This window comes from Hemitrygon akajei, chromosome 10 (assembly GCF_048418815.1).
Source record: "Hemitrygon akajei chromosome 10, sHemAka1.3, whole genome shotgun sequence".
Taxonomy (NCBI): domain Eukaryota; kingdom Metazoa; phylum Chordata; class Chondrichthyes; order Myliobatiformes; family Dasyatidae; genus Hemitrygon; species Hemitrygon akajei.
The window spans coordinates 4,530,010-4,549,544 of NC_133133.1; the positions used below are offsets into that span (position 1 = coordinate 4,530,010).

The 19,535-nt window shown below is 39.2% G+C and overlaps 1 protein-coding gene across 9 annotated transcripts in view; it reads right to left on the minus strand.

Moving 5' to 3' along the window:
• Positions 1–19,535, minus strand: part of atp11c (ATPase phospholipid transporting 11C) — a 198,870-nt gene that overhangs the window by 108,821 nt on the left and 70,514 nt on the right. For all 9 annotated transcript variants that reach the window (XM_073057768.1, XM_073057764.1, XM_073057765.1 and 6 more), the window contains exons 4-7: positions 17,309–17,389; positions 16,864–16,971; positions 3,712–3,840; positions 1,356–1,459 (exon numbers count right to left, since the gene is read on the minus strand). In XM_073057768.1, the coding sequence (XP_072913869.1) occupies positions 1,356–1,459; positions 3,712–3,840; positions 16,864–16,971; positions 17,309–17,389 (422 nt within the window). The remainder of the gene's footprint in view (positions 1–1,355; positions 1,460–3,711; positions 3,841–16,863; positions 16,972–17,308; positions 17,390–19,535) is intronic.

Below are 19,535 nucleotides of genomic sequence, written 5' to 3' on the forward strand. Positions count from 1 at the left end.
TGCATTCTGTTCTTCCTGATTGGATAGTCCTCATCCAATTAGGTTTCTGCTCTCCCACCTTGTTTACAATCAAATTCCAGTTCTTACTTGGAGTGAGACCTTCGTCTTTGTTAAGATTCTTTTCCTTTAGTTTTATTTCAATGGCTTTATTTACCAGGCGGTCCCAAAAGCCACTGGCACGGCACAGTAGTTGAGTGCCATCAAAGTCAATTCTATGGCCATTGCCACTGTTCTGCTACCGTCGGATGTCCCGGATAACCCTAATGGACACTGTGCTCCTTGATATAGGTTTCCCTTCTGACAGATATACGCTGCTCTGCTTTTACAGGGAATCTTGTAAACGCCAGCCAACCTGACCTGCATAAGCTGTGACCTGAGCTTCCATATGGGTGTGCCGTGCCAGTGGCTTCTGGGACCGCCTAGTAAAGAAAGCTCTTGAAATAAAACTAAATAAAAAGAATTTTAACAAAGATGAAGGTCTCACTCCAAGAAAGAACTGGAATTCGATTGTAAACAAAGGGGAGAGCAGAAACCTGATTGGATGATGACTAACCTTATCAGGAGAGATGGATTACAGGGATATAATACCACCAGACTAGACATAGTTGGGCATCATCCCTGAAAAAGATGGCTGTATTCTGAACAGATTTAGAGACCACTCCTTCCCAAACACATTAGCCTTGATATGGACTTTAAGAGAAAGGAGCTGAATTAGGCCATTTGGCCCATCAAGTCTGCTTTGCCATTCCACCTTAGCTGATTTATTGTCCTTCTCATCACTATTCTCCTGCCTTCTCCCCATAACCTTTGATGCTCTAATGAATCAAGAACCTATCAACCTCTGCTTTAAACATATCCAATGACTTGGCCTCCACAGCTGACCGTGGCAATGAATTCTGCACATTCACCACACTCTGGCTAAAGAAATTCCTCCTCATCTCTGTTCTAAATCTAAGTCCCTGTATTCTGAGGCTGTACCGTCTGGTTCTAAGGTACCACACAACAGGAAGTATTGTCTATTGCACTCCATCTAGGCCGTCCAACATTCAATAGGTTTCAATGAGAATTCCACCCCCCCCCGTCATTTTTCTAGCAAGTACAGGCCCAGAGCAATTAAACTTTTCTCATATGTTTACCCTTGCATTCCCAGAATCATCCTCATGAACCTCCTCTGGACTCTCTCCAGTGTCAGCACACCTTTTCTTGGAGAAGGAGCCTAAAAGTGCTCACAATATTCCAAGTGTAGCTATTTTTCACCTGTGCTCTGCACCCACCCAGGCCACAAGTACCTGAGGTGACGAATAAAATTGAAAACTGAGTTCCGAATAGATCAGGCAGGTGTAAAATTAACTTACTTGTAAAGGTCAGGCTGAGGCTGTTCACAATCTATTGTGGCAATCAAAGAATCTATTTCCATGTCTGTACGGAATGCACTGGTGTCCGGCACAGTAAAATATGTCTGGTGAAGAAATTTTTATAGTAGTTAATAGGTAAAGTAATATTTTAAAAAACTAAACAAGTTGAAAGACAAAGTAACACACAAAAATTGCTGGAGAAACTCATCAGTACTGATGAAGGGTCTCGGCCTGAAATGCCAACTGCTTACTCTTTACTCTTACTCTCAGCTGGCCTGCTGAGTCACTCCAACATTTTTTATGAGTTGCTTTGGATTTCCAGCATCTACAGATTTTCTCATGTTTTTGAAGTTGAAAGACAATTCAAAACTTGGAAGCTATACACCTGGTTTAAAAAAAACAATCAAGACTGTAGTTATCAAGCATATCTCTAGTTTTGGGAACAACCACTTAACAACTAGTCTGTTCCAGGGTGTGTGTGTCAAGTAAATCTAATAGCAAACATACTGAGCAAATGGTTCAATGTTAAAGATAATTCCACAAATGTATTTATTTTAGAAATACAGTGCGAAACAGGTCCGTCCAGCCCACCAAACCACACAACCCAGCTACCTACCGATTTAACCCTTTCCTAATCACAGGACAATTTACAATGACCAATTAACCTTCTAACCAATATGTCTTTGGACTGTGGGAGGAAACTGAAGCACCCAGAAGAAACCCACGTACACGTGCGAAGAACCTATGAACTTTCTCACAGACAATGCCGAATTGAACTCCCCCTAGCTATAATGTCAAGCTGACCACTAGGCTACCATGGGGGCCCCAAATATCAATTTCCATGGAGACCTTAATTTAGCAAAATGATTCAGTAACTTCACAGATGTATTTCAGCCCGACAACAAAACACTAAGAGGAATAGATAGAGTGGACAGCCAGCACCTCTTCCCCAGGGCACCACTGCTCAGTACAAGAGGACATGGCTTTAAGGTAAGGGGTGGGAAGTTCAAGGGGGATATTAGAGGAAGGTTTTTTTACTCAGAGAGTGGTTGGTGTGTGGAAAGCACTGCCTGAGTCAGTGGTGGAGGCAGATACACTAGTGAAGTTTAAGAGACTACTAGACAGGTATATGCAGGAATTTAAGGTGGAGGGTTATATGGGAGGCAGGGTTTAAGGGTCGGCACAACATTCCAAATGGTCTGTACTGTGTTGTATTGTTCTATGTTCTATTATTGGGGTACTAAAATATTATGTGGGAGAACGTCAAGATAATTATACATGGTAACATGCACAAAATGCTGGAGGAACTCAGCAAGTCAGACAGCATCTATAGAAATTAATAAACTGGTGATGTTTCAAGTAGAGACCTTCCATCAAATGCCTGCCTTAATTATACATAGTAGATTGCCAAGTATCGTGTAACAGTACTTTGCTACAAAGTGACATTTCTGGCACGAGTGCTTATTTCATCACCTTCATAAAATGAGAGGCAATGCAAGACTAAATAACAAAAATCTGCAGCCTACAATTCACTGGGTTGAAATTACATGTGGGACTTAGTTTATGAAATTTCAGACTATTACTGGCTTCGAAACTAACAATCATGTACACCACAAACGATATGCTTGCATATCAAGAAGAAATTATTTTGTTGCATCTTTTCAAAATATGCCAACGAAAGCAAGACTTGGGAGTCAAGCTATCTTCTGATATGTCCTTAACTTTTTATTTTAAATGGTTAATTTTCCATTGGAGTATTATTTGCAAGCAAAATATGCACTGCACACTACACATCCAGGAATGAAAAGGTTAAAATATAAGGAGTGCCCGATGGCTCTGGGCCAGATTTGTAGGGTTCAGAAGAAAGAGGGAAGATTTCATTGAAACCTATTGAATATTGAAAGGCCTAGATAAAATGGATGTGGAGAGGATGTTTCATATAGTGGGGAAATCTAGGAGCAGAGGGTGCAACCACAAAGTAGAAGGACATTCATTTAGAAAAGGAATGAGCAGGAATTTCTTTAGCCAGAGGGTAGTGAATCTGTGGAACTCATTGCCACAGGCAGCTGTGGAAGCAAAGTCATAGGGTGTATTTAAAGTGGAGGCTGATAGGTGCTTAATTAGTAAGGGTGTCAAAGTTTATAGGGCAGAATGGCATTGAGAGGAATGATAAATCAGCAATGATGAAATGGCGGAACAAAGTCGATGGGCTGAATGCTGCTCCTAAGCTTAGACTCTTACAATTCCACAACACTAAAATTATTGCAGAACCTCAAGTGTCTTCATTCATCTTAAACAGAATAAAGAGAGAGAAGATTCAGACTCCAGAATACCTGTATCAATGGATGTGCTTTACCTTTTGGCTTGACTCTCCATCAAGACTAGCAGTGGTAACATAGCATGTACCATCATCCCTGCTTGAAGACAGAAGGATAAGGTCACACGGAAACGTCTCATCCTCCCTCACACATACAATATCTCCGACCTAAAGAGAAGTGAAAAGATAGTTTTGTTTTAAGCCCACAGACATTAATTTAATTAGTTCCAACACAACTCGAGTGTTAGCTGAACTTCCATGCAACCACCACTACTTTATCATTTCCTGTCAGTCACCTTATGTACAGACACTCCTGTACCTGCTGACACTTTATGGACATACAATGTATATAAGCTATCATATGTATTTATACATACTGCATTTTTTAAATTATTGTGTTTTTATCTTATTATGATTTTTCTGCATTCCATTGGATCCAGAATAACAACTGTTCCACTCTTCTTTACACTTGTGTACTAGAAATGACATTGTGAATGTACTGTATATGCTAGACTTTCAGAAACAACTTGTGATTGAAATAGGATCACAATGCCTCCTGATGACAATTATGAGGTTACACAATGTACAAGTTGAGATCAACACTGTTCATTTTCTTGCCTCCGAAGTTCAATTACCCACAAAACACTGCTCAAATAGGTGACCAACACAAGTTGATAATAAACACAAGAGATAATGCAGGTGCTGAAAATCCAGAGGAACACACACAAAATACTGGCACTCAGCAGGTCAGGCAGCATCTATGAAAATGAATAAACAGTTGACTTTTCAGGCAGAGACTCTTCAAGAGAAGTGGAAAGGAAGGGGGAAGATGTCAGAATAAGAAGATGGGGGCAGCAAAAGGAGGATAAACTAGAAGGTGATAGGTGAAGCCAGGAGGGTGGTGGAGGGGGAATAAAGTTCGAAGCTGGGAGGTGATAGGTGGAAGGGAAAAGGGCTGGAGAAGAAGGAATCTGATAGGAGAAGAGTGGACTATGAAAGAAAGGGAAAGGGGTTTACTAGGGGTAGGTATAGGCAGGTGAGGAAAAGAGGTAAGGGAGGGGCCAGAGTGGGAAATAGAAAAGGGAAGGGTGGAGAGGGAAAAATTACCAGAAGTCGGAGAAATTGAAGTTCCTGCCATCATGTTTGAGGCTCCTAGACAGAATATGAGGTGTTGCTCCTACGACCTGAGGGTGGCCTCATCACGGCAGAAGAGGAGGCCATAGACCAACATGTTGGACCAGGAATGGGGATTAGACTTGAAATACTTGGCCACTGGGAATTTCCACTTTTTGTGGAAGGAGGTGAGGTGCTCAAAAATTGATTGTAACTGATTTTAGCTCTCAAGATATCAATCAAGATTCTTTACTCTGCAGCATACTAATTATACATATTTTCATCTGCAAGCAATCTACTGTATTAATTGCACCTTCCAGAGGGGAATGTTGAGGGAATTCATTTCAGCACTGCTGCAAGTCACAGAGTAACTTGTTTAGCACCAAAAACGCAGGTTGCAGCCACTACTACGAGCACCCTGATTCACTGTTGTTGCCTTTGACATTGGTGGCTCTGATCTTTCCAGGTACTTTGGATAGGCTTATTCATGGCACATATTAACTCCAGCCTTCCAGGGAAGCTTGACCCACTGCAATTCGCCTACTGCTGAAAAAAGTCCACAGCAGACACCATCTCTCTGTTTCTGCAGCCATCTCTGAAACATCCAGACACTAAAGACATCAATGTTTATTGGCAACACTCACAAAATACTGGAGGAACTCAGCAGGTCAAGCAGCATCTATGGAAAAGAATAAACAGTTGACGTTTCAAGCTGAGACCCTTTATCAGGACAGTCCAGATGTGTGTGTGTTGCTTTGGATTTCCAGCATCTCCAGATTTTCTAATGTTTATTGGCTACAGCTCTGCCTTCAGTACTACAAGACGAAGCAAACACATTTCCAAACTCCTTAACCTGGGTCTCCACACACCTTCCTTAGCAACTGGACATTTGACTTCTTGACTAACACTAATGATGACTTTATTTATAGAGCATTTTTCATGCAGATGATGTAGTTCAAAGTGCTTTACAATGGGATAAAAGTGCAAACAAGAAACTAAAAACATAAACATGAAAATAAAAGACAAAAAGATGTTAGTTAAAAGCAAGGTTAAGTTCAGTAAGTTTTCAGCTGGCGTTTAAAATTTGTTTAAAATTTAGATTGTTGTAATTTAACAAACCAGTGGAAGAAGACCCAAGAGCTTGAGCAGGATTATAAAATGAAAATGAGTCAGGAAGGGTAAGTTGAAGGAACACGTACGAATCCTCATAGAAGGATCAGAAGTGGAGAGAGTGAGCAGCTTCAGGTTCCTGGGTGTCAAGATCTCTGATGATCTAACCTGGTCTCAACATATTGATGTAGTCATAAAGAAGGCAAGACAGTGGCTATACTTTATTAGGAGTTTGAAGTGATTTGGCATATCAACAAATACACTCAATAACTTCTATAGTTGTACCGTGGAGAGCATTCTGACAGGCTGCATCACTGTCTGGTATGGAGGGGCTGCTGCACAGGACTGAAAGAAGCTGCAGAAGGCTGTAAATCTAGTCAGCTCCATCTTGGGCACTAGCCTACTAAGTACTCAGGACATCTTTAGGAAGCGGTGTCTCAGAAAGGCAGAGTCCATTATTAAAGACCTCCAGCACCCAGGGCATGCCCTTTTCTCACTGTTAGCATCAGGTAGGAGATACAGAAGCCTGAAGGCACACACTCAGTGATTCAGGAACAGCTTCTTCCCTTCTGCCATCCAATTTCTAAATGGACTTTGAAGCTTTGGACACTACCTCACTTTTTTAATATACAATATTTCTGTTTTTGTACATTTTTTAATAATCTATTCAATATACATAATTGATTTACTTGCTTATTTATTGTTTTATTTTATTATTTTTTTCTCTCTCTGCTAGATTATGTATTGCATTAAACGTTGCTGCTAGGTTAACAAATTTCAAGTCACATGCTGGTGATAATAAACCTGATTTTGATGTACTCCGATCCCAGACCATTGAGAGCTTCAAAAATAAGAAACTTTTAAAATCAACTCTAAAAGGTACGGAAGCCAATGCAGAGTAGATATGATGGGAGTGATATGTTCCCTCATCCTGGTTTTGGTTAAAAGTCAGTAGAGATAGGTGCAACACCTCAGCCATGATTACTCTCAACATTTGAATGAGTTGAGCACAACTCTGTGGGCCAAAGGGCCTGTTCCTCTGCTGCACTGTTCTATGTTCTAGGTAATGATCAAAATACTCATTCGGTCCACTTCTGCAACTCCTAATTTCACTATTGATGAACCTAATAACAAAGGACAAGGCAAATAATGACCTTGATGGCCATAGAAGCAGAAAGAGGAGATACAATGATACCATAGCTGCTATTGTATACCAGTTTATTAAAACAAGCATGCAGATACAGGAGGTAGTTAAGGCAGCAGATTATACAGTTGAAGTCAGAAGTTTACTTACACCTTAGCCAAATACATTTAAACTCGGTTTTCCACAATTCCTGACATTTAATCCTAGAAAACATTCCCTGTCTTAGGTCGGTTAGGATCACTACTTTATTTTAAGAATGTGAAATGTCAGAATAATAGTAGAGAGAGAGTGATTTATTTCAGTTTTTATTTCTTTCACTTTCCCAGTGGGGCAGAAGTTTACATACACATTGTTAGTATTTGGTAGCATTGCCTTTAAATTATTTAACTTGGGTCAAACGTTTTGGGTAGCCTTCCACAAGCTTCTCACAGCAAGTTGCTGGAATTTTGTTCCATTCCTCCAGACAGAATTGGTGTAACTGAGTCAGGCTTGTAAGCCTCCTTGCTCACACATGCTTTTTCAGTTCTGCCTCAAGTTGATAACCATCTTTTTTTAAATCTCCTCAAGGAAAATGTGGTAAGCCATTTAGGGCTGAGGTAAAAAGAAATAATTTCACCCCAAGGGTGGTGATTTTGAGGAATTCTCTACCAGTTGAGGCCAAATTAAATTCAAAGAATTAAATGTAATTCATCTTCTTAAATGGATCACGGGTTAGAGGAAAGAAGCACGAAAGGGTACTGAATTCTACTGATCAACCATAATTATATTGAATGGCCAAAAAGCCTTATAAAGGCAGAATAGTGCACTTATATTCTACAGTTCTAAATAAATCCCTTCAAATCATACACCCAGAGGCTTTTCCTGTTGCTTATTTTCTTGTGCCTGACCTACATTTTTTTTAGCTAGTTGTACAAAACTTCAAAGATAAGTGTCATTGTTCAAGGACTAATATAATCCCTGCAGCCTGTGTACACTTTTGGGCCACTTTGGCATTAAGTGCATAAAACTACACAAGCAAAAAGGTGCCCTTATACATATGTATAGAATAAAAGGCATCAAGCATGTTACTTCCAGTTTGATACTGTAATTCAATTTCATTGAACAGAAGACACATGCTATGTTACACTTGTAAACTTATATAGGCTTGTCCCAGAAAGAAGAATAAATGCATTTCAAATAATTATAAATAACATTTCAGATCAAAAGGTGATGGCTGGTTTAAAAAATATATAAAATAAAAAAGACAGAATTTATCTAAAGCCCAGTGTAGAATGAGAGCAGAATTCAGCCATTCAGCACATTAAGTCATTCAATCAAAGCTGAATTATGATCTCTCTCAACCCTATTCTCCTGCCTTCTCCTCTTAAATTTTGATGCTCTCAAACTAATCAAGAACCTGTCAACCTCCATTTTAAATATGACTTGGCCTCCACAGTCATCAGTGACAATGAATTGCTCAAATTCATTACCCTCTGGGTAAAGAAATTCTTCCTCAATTCTGCTCCAAAGGGGCATCTCTCTATTCTGAGGCTGTGCCCTCAGCTCTTGGACTCCCCCACTATAGGAAACATCCTCTCATGAAGGAAGAAGGAGATCAGAGGACACAGTGGAACTGGCAATACCGAAGAGGTAGGTGATCCTGAGACAACAAATAATATGCAAGGTTTGAATCTTAGCTCAGGGCAGGGTGTGACACTCAGATTGTGAATATTCATCGGTCTGAATTAGCAGGTGGGATAACAGGTTTAGATATAATAGTAAAAGATGAAGTATTTAACAGAACTAAGGTAACATCAGCATCTTCAATTTAAGTAGCAAGTCTAAATCAGCCATCAGAAAATATGCTTAACTCTGTTGAACAGAATTTGCAAACAGCCCAAGGCCTCCACTGATCAGGGTCAGCCATGCATGTTGCATGTTGGTGCAACGCCAATGGTACACAAGCCAAAAAGTCCCGAACGACAAGATTTGGCTTTATTTAGAAACATGATCACAAACTAAAAACTATTACAAAATCCAAATTAAAGATTCAGGAATAAATAACAAATATACAAAATAAAAAAAGATTTCTAAAGGGAACAGAAATTAATAATGACTATTTATAGAGCACTTTTCATATAGACAATGTAATTCAAAGTGCTTTACAATGGAATAAAAGTGTAAACATGAAAAGACAAAAATATATCAGTTAAAAGCAAGGTTTTGAGCTGGTGCTTAAAAGAGTCTTCATCCCTTAGTTTTATTTATTGAATTCCCAAGTAAGGAGTATACCGGGTAGTTTAAAAAAGGGGACTGACAATTATCTCAAATTAAACATTTATCATGCAAATCACAAAAATATGTCGATATCAAAGCAAAATGTGTATTCTTAAGACTATATTTATAATATTAATCCAAATAGGCTTTTAAGATTAGATCAAGTCTTGACAAGAACTTTCCAAAAACCAGATATGCCCATTCTCTTTATTCACTTACAGCACATACAAAAAAAACCTGTTTCAACTTATTTCAACATCGACTTCCCATGCATGTTGATGACAACACAGTAAATTTAGGATGGAGTTTTGCCTTCAGCTGACAACTACATGGAAACAGCAATGACGACAGCTTGGAATACACACCAAACATTCATCTCAATTTGTTGGAATTAGCCCGAAGGTCAATGCATTGTCTCTTTGGAAAATATCATCAAAGATAATCACTCAATGACAGGTTAAATGGAAATCTCCGCTACAGGTGGAAAATTTCAAAGAAATGAATGCCTTTATTTAGATGCACAAAGTACTATTTAAAGGTTTTAATTGGTCAATGGATGACATATGAATATAAGAACAATGAATCTTAAACAGCATTGAGATAATAACAATATTAAGATAGGAAAGATTTTGAATGATGGAAATAAATTGCAATAGGGATGAACAAAATGATATATTTTAGCGAAAACAATGGCTCAGTTACATAGGAAGGAGCACAGTAACTACAATGCTTATAAACTAAAACATCATCAAAGCCATAAGTTGTCATAAACACAGAGATAAAAATACTGGTGTGTGTAGCTAACAGGATGTTTCTCAAGGGGAGAAACTGCAGGGTTGAATAGAGCAGAGCATTAGGGCCAACAGTTTAGAAGAAGAAGACTATGGGACAAATTAATTTTATCACCAGTATTTGAAAAAAAATGTCAGTTAGTAATTCTGTTCCTTTTATCAAGATTAACAGTTCAGTTTCAGCACTGGACTTAGCAGCTCTCTTGTATTAAATGCAAACTAAAGCCAATGAAATTATTCAGAAACAGGGCATCATCAAATTATTTTCTCTTAACACATTTACTGATATTTTTAAAAGTGATAAACCTAGCAGATATCATTTCACCACAACCCTAACCCCAACACACTAACATTTCCTTAAAATATAGGCTGCTATTTCGTCCATTGACTGTATACTGGCTCTCAGAGCAACCCATCTCATTCCATGCAACTCGTTCTCTCTTGCATGTCCATCAATCTCACCGGACTCACCTACCATCCACATACACAAGGAACAGCTTTTAGCCGCCAATCTATATCTTTAGTATACAAGATGAAATCTAATCACTCTCAAGTCACTGGGAAAACACTCAAACTCCACACAGTGCCAGAAGTTAAGTTAAATGCAAGCCTCTGGAGATGTGAAACAGTTCCATCTGCTCTAACAATAGAATATTATTGGACTAGAATATAACAGCATGGAGGCAAGCTGCTCTTGGATGAGAGGTGGTGGCTGTACACCAGAGATAATGAAACATCTCTACTTTTCAGTAAAAGGTGCCATGCTCTCGACTTACTTATCAGAGGAAACAACCAGGCGAATCAATAGTATCAAAACCTCAGGAGTTTTTATTTCATTAAGACCACCTCTCATTCTTATGAACTCTGGATGATAAGCCTATCATCGGGTGAAACAATTCTAAGGATTTATACTGACATTACGGCCTGGTATAGAAACACCAATGCCCTTGAATAGAAAAGCCTACAAAAAATAGTAGATATGGCCCATCCATCGTGGGTAAGACCCACCCATCATAGAGCACATCTACATGAAGCACTGTTGCAGGAAAGCAGCATTCATCAGTACCTCCCACCATACAGGCCATGCTCTCTTCTCGCTGCTGCCAACAGGCAGGTGGTACAGGAGCCTCAGGACCCACACCACCAGGTTCAGGATCAGTTATTACCCCTCAACGATCAGGATCTTGAGCCACAGCGGATAACTTCAGTTAATGTCACTCACCCCAACAATGAATTATCTCCACAACCTATGGATTCACTTTCTGCAATTCATGCTCTCAATATTTATTGCTTATTTATTTATTTGTTTGTTTGTTTGTTTACTTACTTATTATCAGTTTGTTTTCCTCTCTTTTTGGATTTGCACAGTTCGTTCTCTTTTGCACATTGGTTGTCTGTTTGTTGTATGTGGTTTTTCACTGATTCTATTGTGCTTTGTATTTACTATGAATGCCGACAAGAAAATGTTTTTTGGAGGTAACAAGATCACTGATGAAGACAGGGTAGTAGATGAGTTTTACATGGATTTTAGTAAGGGTTTTAACAAGCTCTCACATAATAAACTGGTTCAAAAGGATAAAGCATTTGAGATAGAAGGTTTGTTGGGAAAAACAGGATCCAAAGTTGGCTTAGTATTAGGATGGTTGTTTTCTGTGCTTCACAGCTCCTTTACTCAACAACATTAGCTCAATCTACTTAAAGTTTCAGAAGATAACCTCTTCATGACTAGAAATGGTGAGCTGCAAAGAGACTGGGGAGTCCTCATGCAGGATTCCCTGAAGTTAACTTGCAGGCTGAGTTGGTGGTAAGAAGGCACTGGTGAAGCCTCATCTGGAGTACTGTGAGCAGTTTTGGGCCCGATTCAGGAACAGTTTCTTCCCCTCTTCTATCTGATTTCTAAATGGACATTGAATCTTTGGATACCACCTCCCTTTTTTAAAATATGCAGTATTTCTGTTTTTGCATGATTTTTTAAAATCTATTCAATACACGTAATTGATTTACTTGTTTATTTATTATTATTTTTTTCTCTGCCAGATTATGTACTGCATTGAACTGCTGCTGTTAAGTTAACAAATTTCACGTCACGCGATAACAAACCTGATTCTATCAAAGAAAGGATGTGCTGACATTGGAGAAAGTTCACGAGAATGTTCCAAGAATGAAAGGGTTATCACATCTTTGATGGCCCTGGACCCGTGGTTGCTGGAGTTTAGAAGTGGGGGGGGGGGGGGGGGTCTCATTGAAACCTATTGAATGCTGAAAGGTCTAGATAGAGTGGATGTGGACAGAATATTTCCTATAGTGGGGTAGTCTAGTACCAGAGGGCACAGATTGAAATGCAGAATTTCTTTAGCTGGAGGGTGGTGAATCTGTGCCACAGGCACCTCAGGAGGCCAGGTCACTGGGTGTATTTAAGGTGGAGGTCGATAGGTACTTAATTTTATTATTTTATTATTTTTTTTTTTGACATACAGTGCGGACTAGGCCTGTCTGGCCCTTTGAGATACACTGCCCAATAGTCAGGGCGTGAAAAGTTATGGGGAGAATGTAGGAGGATGGGGTTGAGAGGGAAATGGATTATCCATGATGAAATGGCGAAGCAAGCTCAATGGGCTGAATGGCCTAACTCAGCTCCTGTGTCCTATGGTCTAATAACCAGAGGGAACAGCCTAAACATAGAAGGATATCACTTTAGAACAGAGATATGAAGAAATTTCTTTAACCAGATGGTAGAGAATCTGTGGATTCATTGTCATGGATGGCTGTGGAAGCCACGTCATTACAGTGCAGGCTGATAGGTTCTAGATTAATAAGAGTGCAAAAGGTTACACAAACAAGGACTGAGAATGGGGTTGAGAGGGATAATAAATGAGCTACGATGGAATGGCAGCACAGACTCAATGGGATGAATTCTGCTTCTTTGTCATTGTCTAACAAATCCAGTAAATCTCTCTGCACTATCTCCAGGTACAAGTTTTCTTGTATAAAGAGAACAATACTCTACACAGGACATACCTAGAAAAAAAGGTGTCCTTACACCTCCCCAAAGCCTTTTTCATTTACATTCATAAAATCAGAGAAAAGTATGGCACAGCAGCAGGCACTATGGCCCATCTAGTCTGTGCCAAAACCATTTAAAATGCCTGCTTCCATTGACCTGCACCAGGTCCATAGCCCTCCATACACTGACTATCAATGTACATTATCCAGACACTGAAATTGAACCCCCATGCACTTGTGCTGGCAGCTCATTCCACACTCTCACGACCCTCTGAGTGAAGAGGTTTTCCCTCATGTTCCCCTTAAACATTTCATCTTTCACGCTTAACCCATGACCTCCAGTTGTAATCCCACCCAACCTCAGTGAAAAAGCCTGCTTGTGTTTACTGTATCTATACCCCTCATAATTTTGTATACCTTTATATTCTTCCAACCTTATTTACATCTTTCCTGTAGGTACATGATGAAAACTGCACACAATACTTCAAACTAGGCTCACCAATGTCTTATACAACCTCAACGTAACATCCCATCTCCGGATTTATGAAGGCCAATGTGCTAAAAGCTTTCTTTAGGAATCTATCTACCTATGACACCATTTTCAATGAATTAATCCCAAATGCCTTTGTTCTACCATATTCCTCAGTGTTCTGCCGTTCACTGTGAAAGACCTACCCTGGTTGGTCTGACCAAAACGCAACCTCACACATTTCTACATTAAATTCCACCTGCCATTTTTTCAGCTGATGCAGATCCCTCTGCAAGCCATGACAGCCTTCCACTAAACCCCCAATTTTGGTGTCATCCATAAATTTGTTGATCTAGTTAACTATAGTAATATCCAGTTTGCTGATATAGATGACAAACATCAATGGCCCTAGCACCGATCCTTGTGGCACACCACTAATCACAGGCTGCCTGACAGAGAGGCAACCCTTTAATATCACTCACTGGCTTTTCTCACAAAGCTAACATCTAATCCAATTTTAAACACAAAGTACACTGCAGATGCTGCGGTCAAATCAAGACGTACAAAAAAGCTGGATGAACTCAGCAGGTCGGGCAGCATCCGTTGAAAGAAGCAGTCAACTCGTCCTGACAAAGGGTCTCGACCTGAAACGTTGACTGCTGACATATTCTACGGATATGTCTCTTAACATATCCGTAGAATCCCTTAGGATTCTCCTTCATCTTGTCTGCTAAAGTGACTTAATGACTTTTATTAGCCTTCCTGATTTCTCCTTTAACCCCTCTGGGAGTTCATTTACTCCATAAGCACCTCATTTGTTCCTACCTGCTTATACCTGCTATGCACCTCCTTTTTCTCTTAACCAGGGCCTGAATATTTTCTGAAAACCATTTTCATCTTTTGTTCTGACAGTCACATACAAACTTTGCACTCTCAAAATCTCACCTTTGAAGCCCTCCCACCTAGCATGTACACCTTTACCAGAAAACAGCCTGTCCCAGTCCACACTTGCCAGATCATTTCTGATGCTATCAAAATTGGCCTTTCTCCAGTTTACAATCACAACCCACAGACCAGACGTATCTTTTGGCACATTTACTTTGAAACTAATGGCATTGTGATCACTGGATGCAAAACTTAAAGTACAAAATCAAAGTACATTTATTATCAAAGTATACATTATACAACCTTGAGATTTGTCTAACAGGCAGCAACAAAACAAAGAAACCTAAAAAAAACCATATAATAAAAAAGAGCACCGAACAACCAATGTTCAGAAAGAAAAAAAACACGTCCATAAGAATGCACAAAAAAAAACCCATAAAAATAAAGAAGCCCAAACATCCAAAGTGCAAAGAACACATCATGCAAAAAATCACTGCCAAAAAAAATAGCATTCTAAAGTCTGGAAAGAAAATTCCATAGTTTAGTGCAGAGCTGAGTCTTGGAGCAGTGAGCCAACTGGCCCACCCCTCGCCTTGGGGCCCAACTCCCTGATCTTTTCCTTACACTAACTTCTGTCACTTACCCTGTGTAATTCCCTATGGCAGATCAAGTATCGCACTCTCTCTCGTTGAATGTTGATATCAACCCCACATCCCCCACTTGCACTGACAGCTCACTTCACACTCAGAGAGAAGAGATTTCCCCTCATGTCTCCATAACCACTCCACTATCGTGGCACGAGTCTAAACCTGTGTACCCCACTGCCCTTGCAGTACTAGTAAGCCTTCCCACTAGGATACGAGTCCCTCTCCAGTTTAAGTGCAAAGTCTCTTCTGTAGAGCTCACAAATTTCTATAGTTGTAGTCATCAGAGACACTCCCTGCCTTCCCACATCCCAAAAGAGCATTCGGTTGTCCTGCCTGGCATCCCTACTACCCTAAATCTGCAATTATAAAGAAGAAAATAATAAATAAACTGAAAAAAAAATATATATACACTAACAGCTTTTCACCTTCTCTCACTGAAGCCTCAAAATCCCCAAGCTAATACTGTCCACTACAACAAAGGCCACTCTACTTGCCCCATCTTATTTTTATTTGCATTTGCTAATGAATCCCTCACTCTAAGTGGATGCTGCTCAAACGCTGAAGCTCCCAGAAAGTGCTTTATTAAGGTGTATAGAGTCTATACATTGTCTCAAGATTCAGGGGAGAAGATTTATGATGGAGATGTGGAGAAACTGTTTTTCCCCAGAGAGTGGTGAACCTGTGGAATTCTCTACCCAGGGAAGCAGTTGAGGCTTCTTCACTAAATATATTTAAGAAACAGTTAGATAGGTTTTTACACAGTAAGGGAATTAAGGGTTATGAGGAAAAGGCAGGTAGATGGAGCTGAGTTTACGGACAGATCAGCCACAATCTTAGTGAATGGCGGGAAAGCTCGATGGGCCGGATGGCCTACTCCTGCTCCTATTTCTTATGTTCTTATGTATTGACCCTTTATATTCTTTTTCCTAATGGGTAGCACAGTAGCATAGTAGTTAGCGTAATGTATTTACACTGGGTTCAATCCCACCTCTCTCTGTAAGGAGTTTGTACATTCTCCCTGTAACTGTGCAAGTTTCCTTCAGGTGCTCCGGTTTCCTCCCACATTTTGAAGACATACAGTTTAGTAGGTGAACTGGTCACATGGACGTGACTGGATGGTGCCGACCCATTGGGCCACAAGGGTCAGTTACTGTGCTGTGTCTCTGAATAAATAAACTAAATAAATAAATAAAGTAATAGAAAAACTAATGAGTGAAAGCAGAGGAGAGGCAACTGACAGAGATGTACAAGATGATAAGAGGCATAGATAGAGTGGATAGCCAGGGACTTTTTCCAGGAGTAGAAATGACTAATGTGAGCGGGCATAATTTTAAGGTGACTGGAGGAAAGTTGGGGAGGGGGATGTGACATGTTAACTTTTTTTTTGTTTTTTTAAACTCAGATTGGTGAGTGCGTGGGACACCCTGCCAGGGATGATGGTAGAGGCATATAAATGCCTCTCAGTTAAGCACATAGATGAAAGGAAAATGGAAGGGTACTGTAGGAGGAAAGGGTTAGGTTGAAAGATATTATGGGCTAAAGGACCAGTACTGTGCTGTACTATTCTGTTCTATTACTGAGCAAACCAATTTTAGAAATCAGTTGTTTTGTTTAAAAAAGGATGGGGATTTCATTGTAAGAATTGGGGATTTAAATGAAGAAACACTTTTGTATGATAAAAAATTGCTTTCACTAATGAAGTGTTAAGTAACTGAACATTGCAATCCAGTTGTTCAAAGACTGTGAAAGACTTCAAAACATCAGCAATTTTACCTGGATCTTTTCACTTTGTTTTTGCAGAATACGTCCATTATTCACAATATAGACAGGACTTTTATTCACAGAATTGTCTGCTTTATGTCTGAGCCAGTCCTCATAGCCCTGTAATGTGCACAAAGCCAAAGCATAAAATAAACAAAAGGCTTTAGTAAGTTCTATCATTTTTGATTTAAACTGTTATGCTGAATATGCAAAATTTTTAAACTTGATAATCAAATTATTCAAATATTCAAGATAATTAAATATGACCTTGCCAAAAGCCACCCATTTCTCAGTAAAGAGTAAACTAGAAGCTTACTAGTTCTGGTTTTATAGAAGCTGGTTTTATAAAGAATTAAAAAAAGTATTCTTGTTAAGTTTAATCAGAGCATTTATATTTAATTCTAACATGCATTATGAACAGTAATTCTATTATTGGTAGGTGTATTTTTCATCTTACTTGTTTGATTGCAGTGACAATAATCACAAAAAAGAGAGGGAGTCCACTTGTTACTGGGCTGGTTGGAGTATCAACAATAACCTGAGGAAATTCAAAAAGATAAAATTAAGCAAAGTTCAAACTGAATATATTATACAACTGTATGAATGTCATCATATACAACCCTGAGATTCATTTTCTTGCAGGCATTCACTGTAACTACAAAGAAACACAATAGAATCAATAAAAGACTACACTCAACAATACGGACAAACAAACAACATGCAATAGATGACAAACTGTAAATACAAGAAAAAAAAAACAGAAAGCATAATAAATAAGTGAGAAATAACGAGAAGAGCCCTTGAAAGTTAGTCCATAGGTTGTGGAAGCAGTTCAATGTAGAGGTGAGTGAAGTTATCCCCTCTGGTTCAAGCAGTTGCATTGCTTAGAATAACTTAATTTCTCAGTACTTAAAACTGAAACATAACATTAACATTATAATTATAATCTGCTTATAGAGTAATTGTTTCATCAATCAGATTAATATATTTTAGCACTGATCCAACAATAACACCACTGTTTATCTCATAAAAACTACTATGAATACTTCGATTTTTTAAAATACCTTTACTGCATAAGTGACTCATTCATAAAGGTAAATAGTAAAAAGGAAACCATAGGCTCGTTAGCATAGCATCTACCAAGGGATAATATAATTGAAGCATCGCTAACCAAGCAAAGTGAACATAATTTTATGGAAGGAAACCCACTTCCGATCAATATATTGATATCTGTTTAAAAAGTACATTCAGCAATGGATAAGGTAAAATGAGTGACTGTAACACATTCAGAAGGCATTTCTTAAGGTACGGTATCTCTTCAGAGAATACTGCAGAAAATAAGATCCTGTAGTATAGGATTGGCTCAAATCTTTGAGATGCAATGGGATATGGGTGCCTTAATACATTATTTGGAAAGTGAGCATATATGCTCAGCAAAACATCTATGACATCTATGACAGTAATCAATTATTGCAAGGAAACTGAACGGAAGAGTCATACAGCACGAAACACAGACCCTTCTGGCTAAGTTGTCCATGCTGACAAAGTTGTCTAAATGAACTAATCTATTTGTCTGCATCTGGCCCATATCCTTTCAAACCTTTCTTATCTGTGTACTTGCCCAAATGTCTTTCAAATGTTATGACTGTATCTGCCTCTACCACTTTATGGTACACAGGTTTTGATGGTTATAGAAGGGCATAAGTGAAACCACATCAGAAGTACTGGGCTCCTGACTCATCAATGGTATAAAGGTGTTCAAAGCAGTTCAGAGAACATAGAACATAGAAATTTACAGCACATTACAGGCCCTTCGGCCCATAATGTTGTGCCAACCATGTAACCTACTCTAGAAGATTATAAAAGAAATGAGAAGGATGAGTTAATGAAAGTTAGACATTAAATTGGAGTTTAAATGAATAAGAACTTGACTGAACACAACAAAACGAAGAGTGGATGTAGAAAGGACATTGCCATTTGTGGGAGAATCTTAAAACTACATACAGAGTAAGGACCTGTTATTGAAGGCAGACATTCACAAGTCTTTGAAAAGCCTTTCCTCACAGCACCATCCTTAAATAATTTAAGTCAGAAGTTGAGACAGATAGATTTTTGTTAAGAGGGTGAAATGTTACTATGGATCAACAGGAAGGTGGAAGTGGAGCTACAGTCAGTTCTTGCATGGTCATCCATTGGCCATGGTCAACCATGGATTTTGCATCTTAACTAAGTCTATATGCAAGACAGGGCAGTACAATATGGAGAGAAGCTACTGCCTCTGCAGCAGGCCTCCCATCTCCACACAGCTTGACGAATCAAAAGAACAGCAGAGACTGATACAGTCTGGCATCAGCAGTATCACAGGAATTGCCAGTCAATGTTGAACTCAACGTAGGACTGCCTTAGTGACTCCAGCTCTGGATTTTACCTTGGAGTTTACCTCCAAAGCCTTCCCCATGACTGGGTATAGTTACAAGAGTGGAGGTTTGAGATCAGAGTATTCTTTCGCTTAGATGAGCTGTCAACCATGGTTAATGAGCCCCATTATCCTGGAGCGACTGATTTTAAGGCACCAGTAACATGCCTTTGCCCCTTCTCTTGTTAGTAGAAATGGCTCCGCTGAGCTTAGTTGGTAGGACATATGTTAAAGCCAGGAGCTGGACTTGGATGTCACACCACTGGGA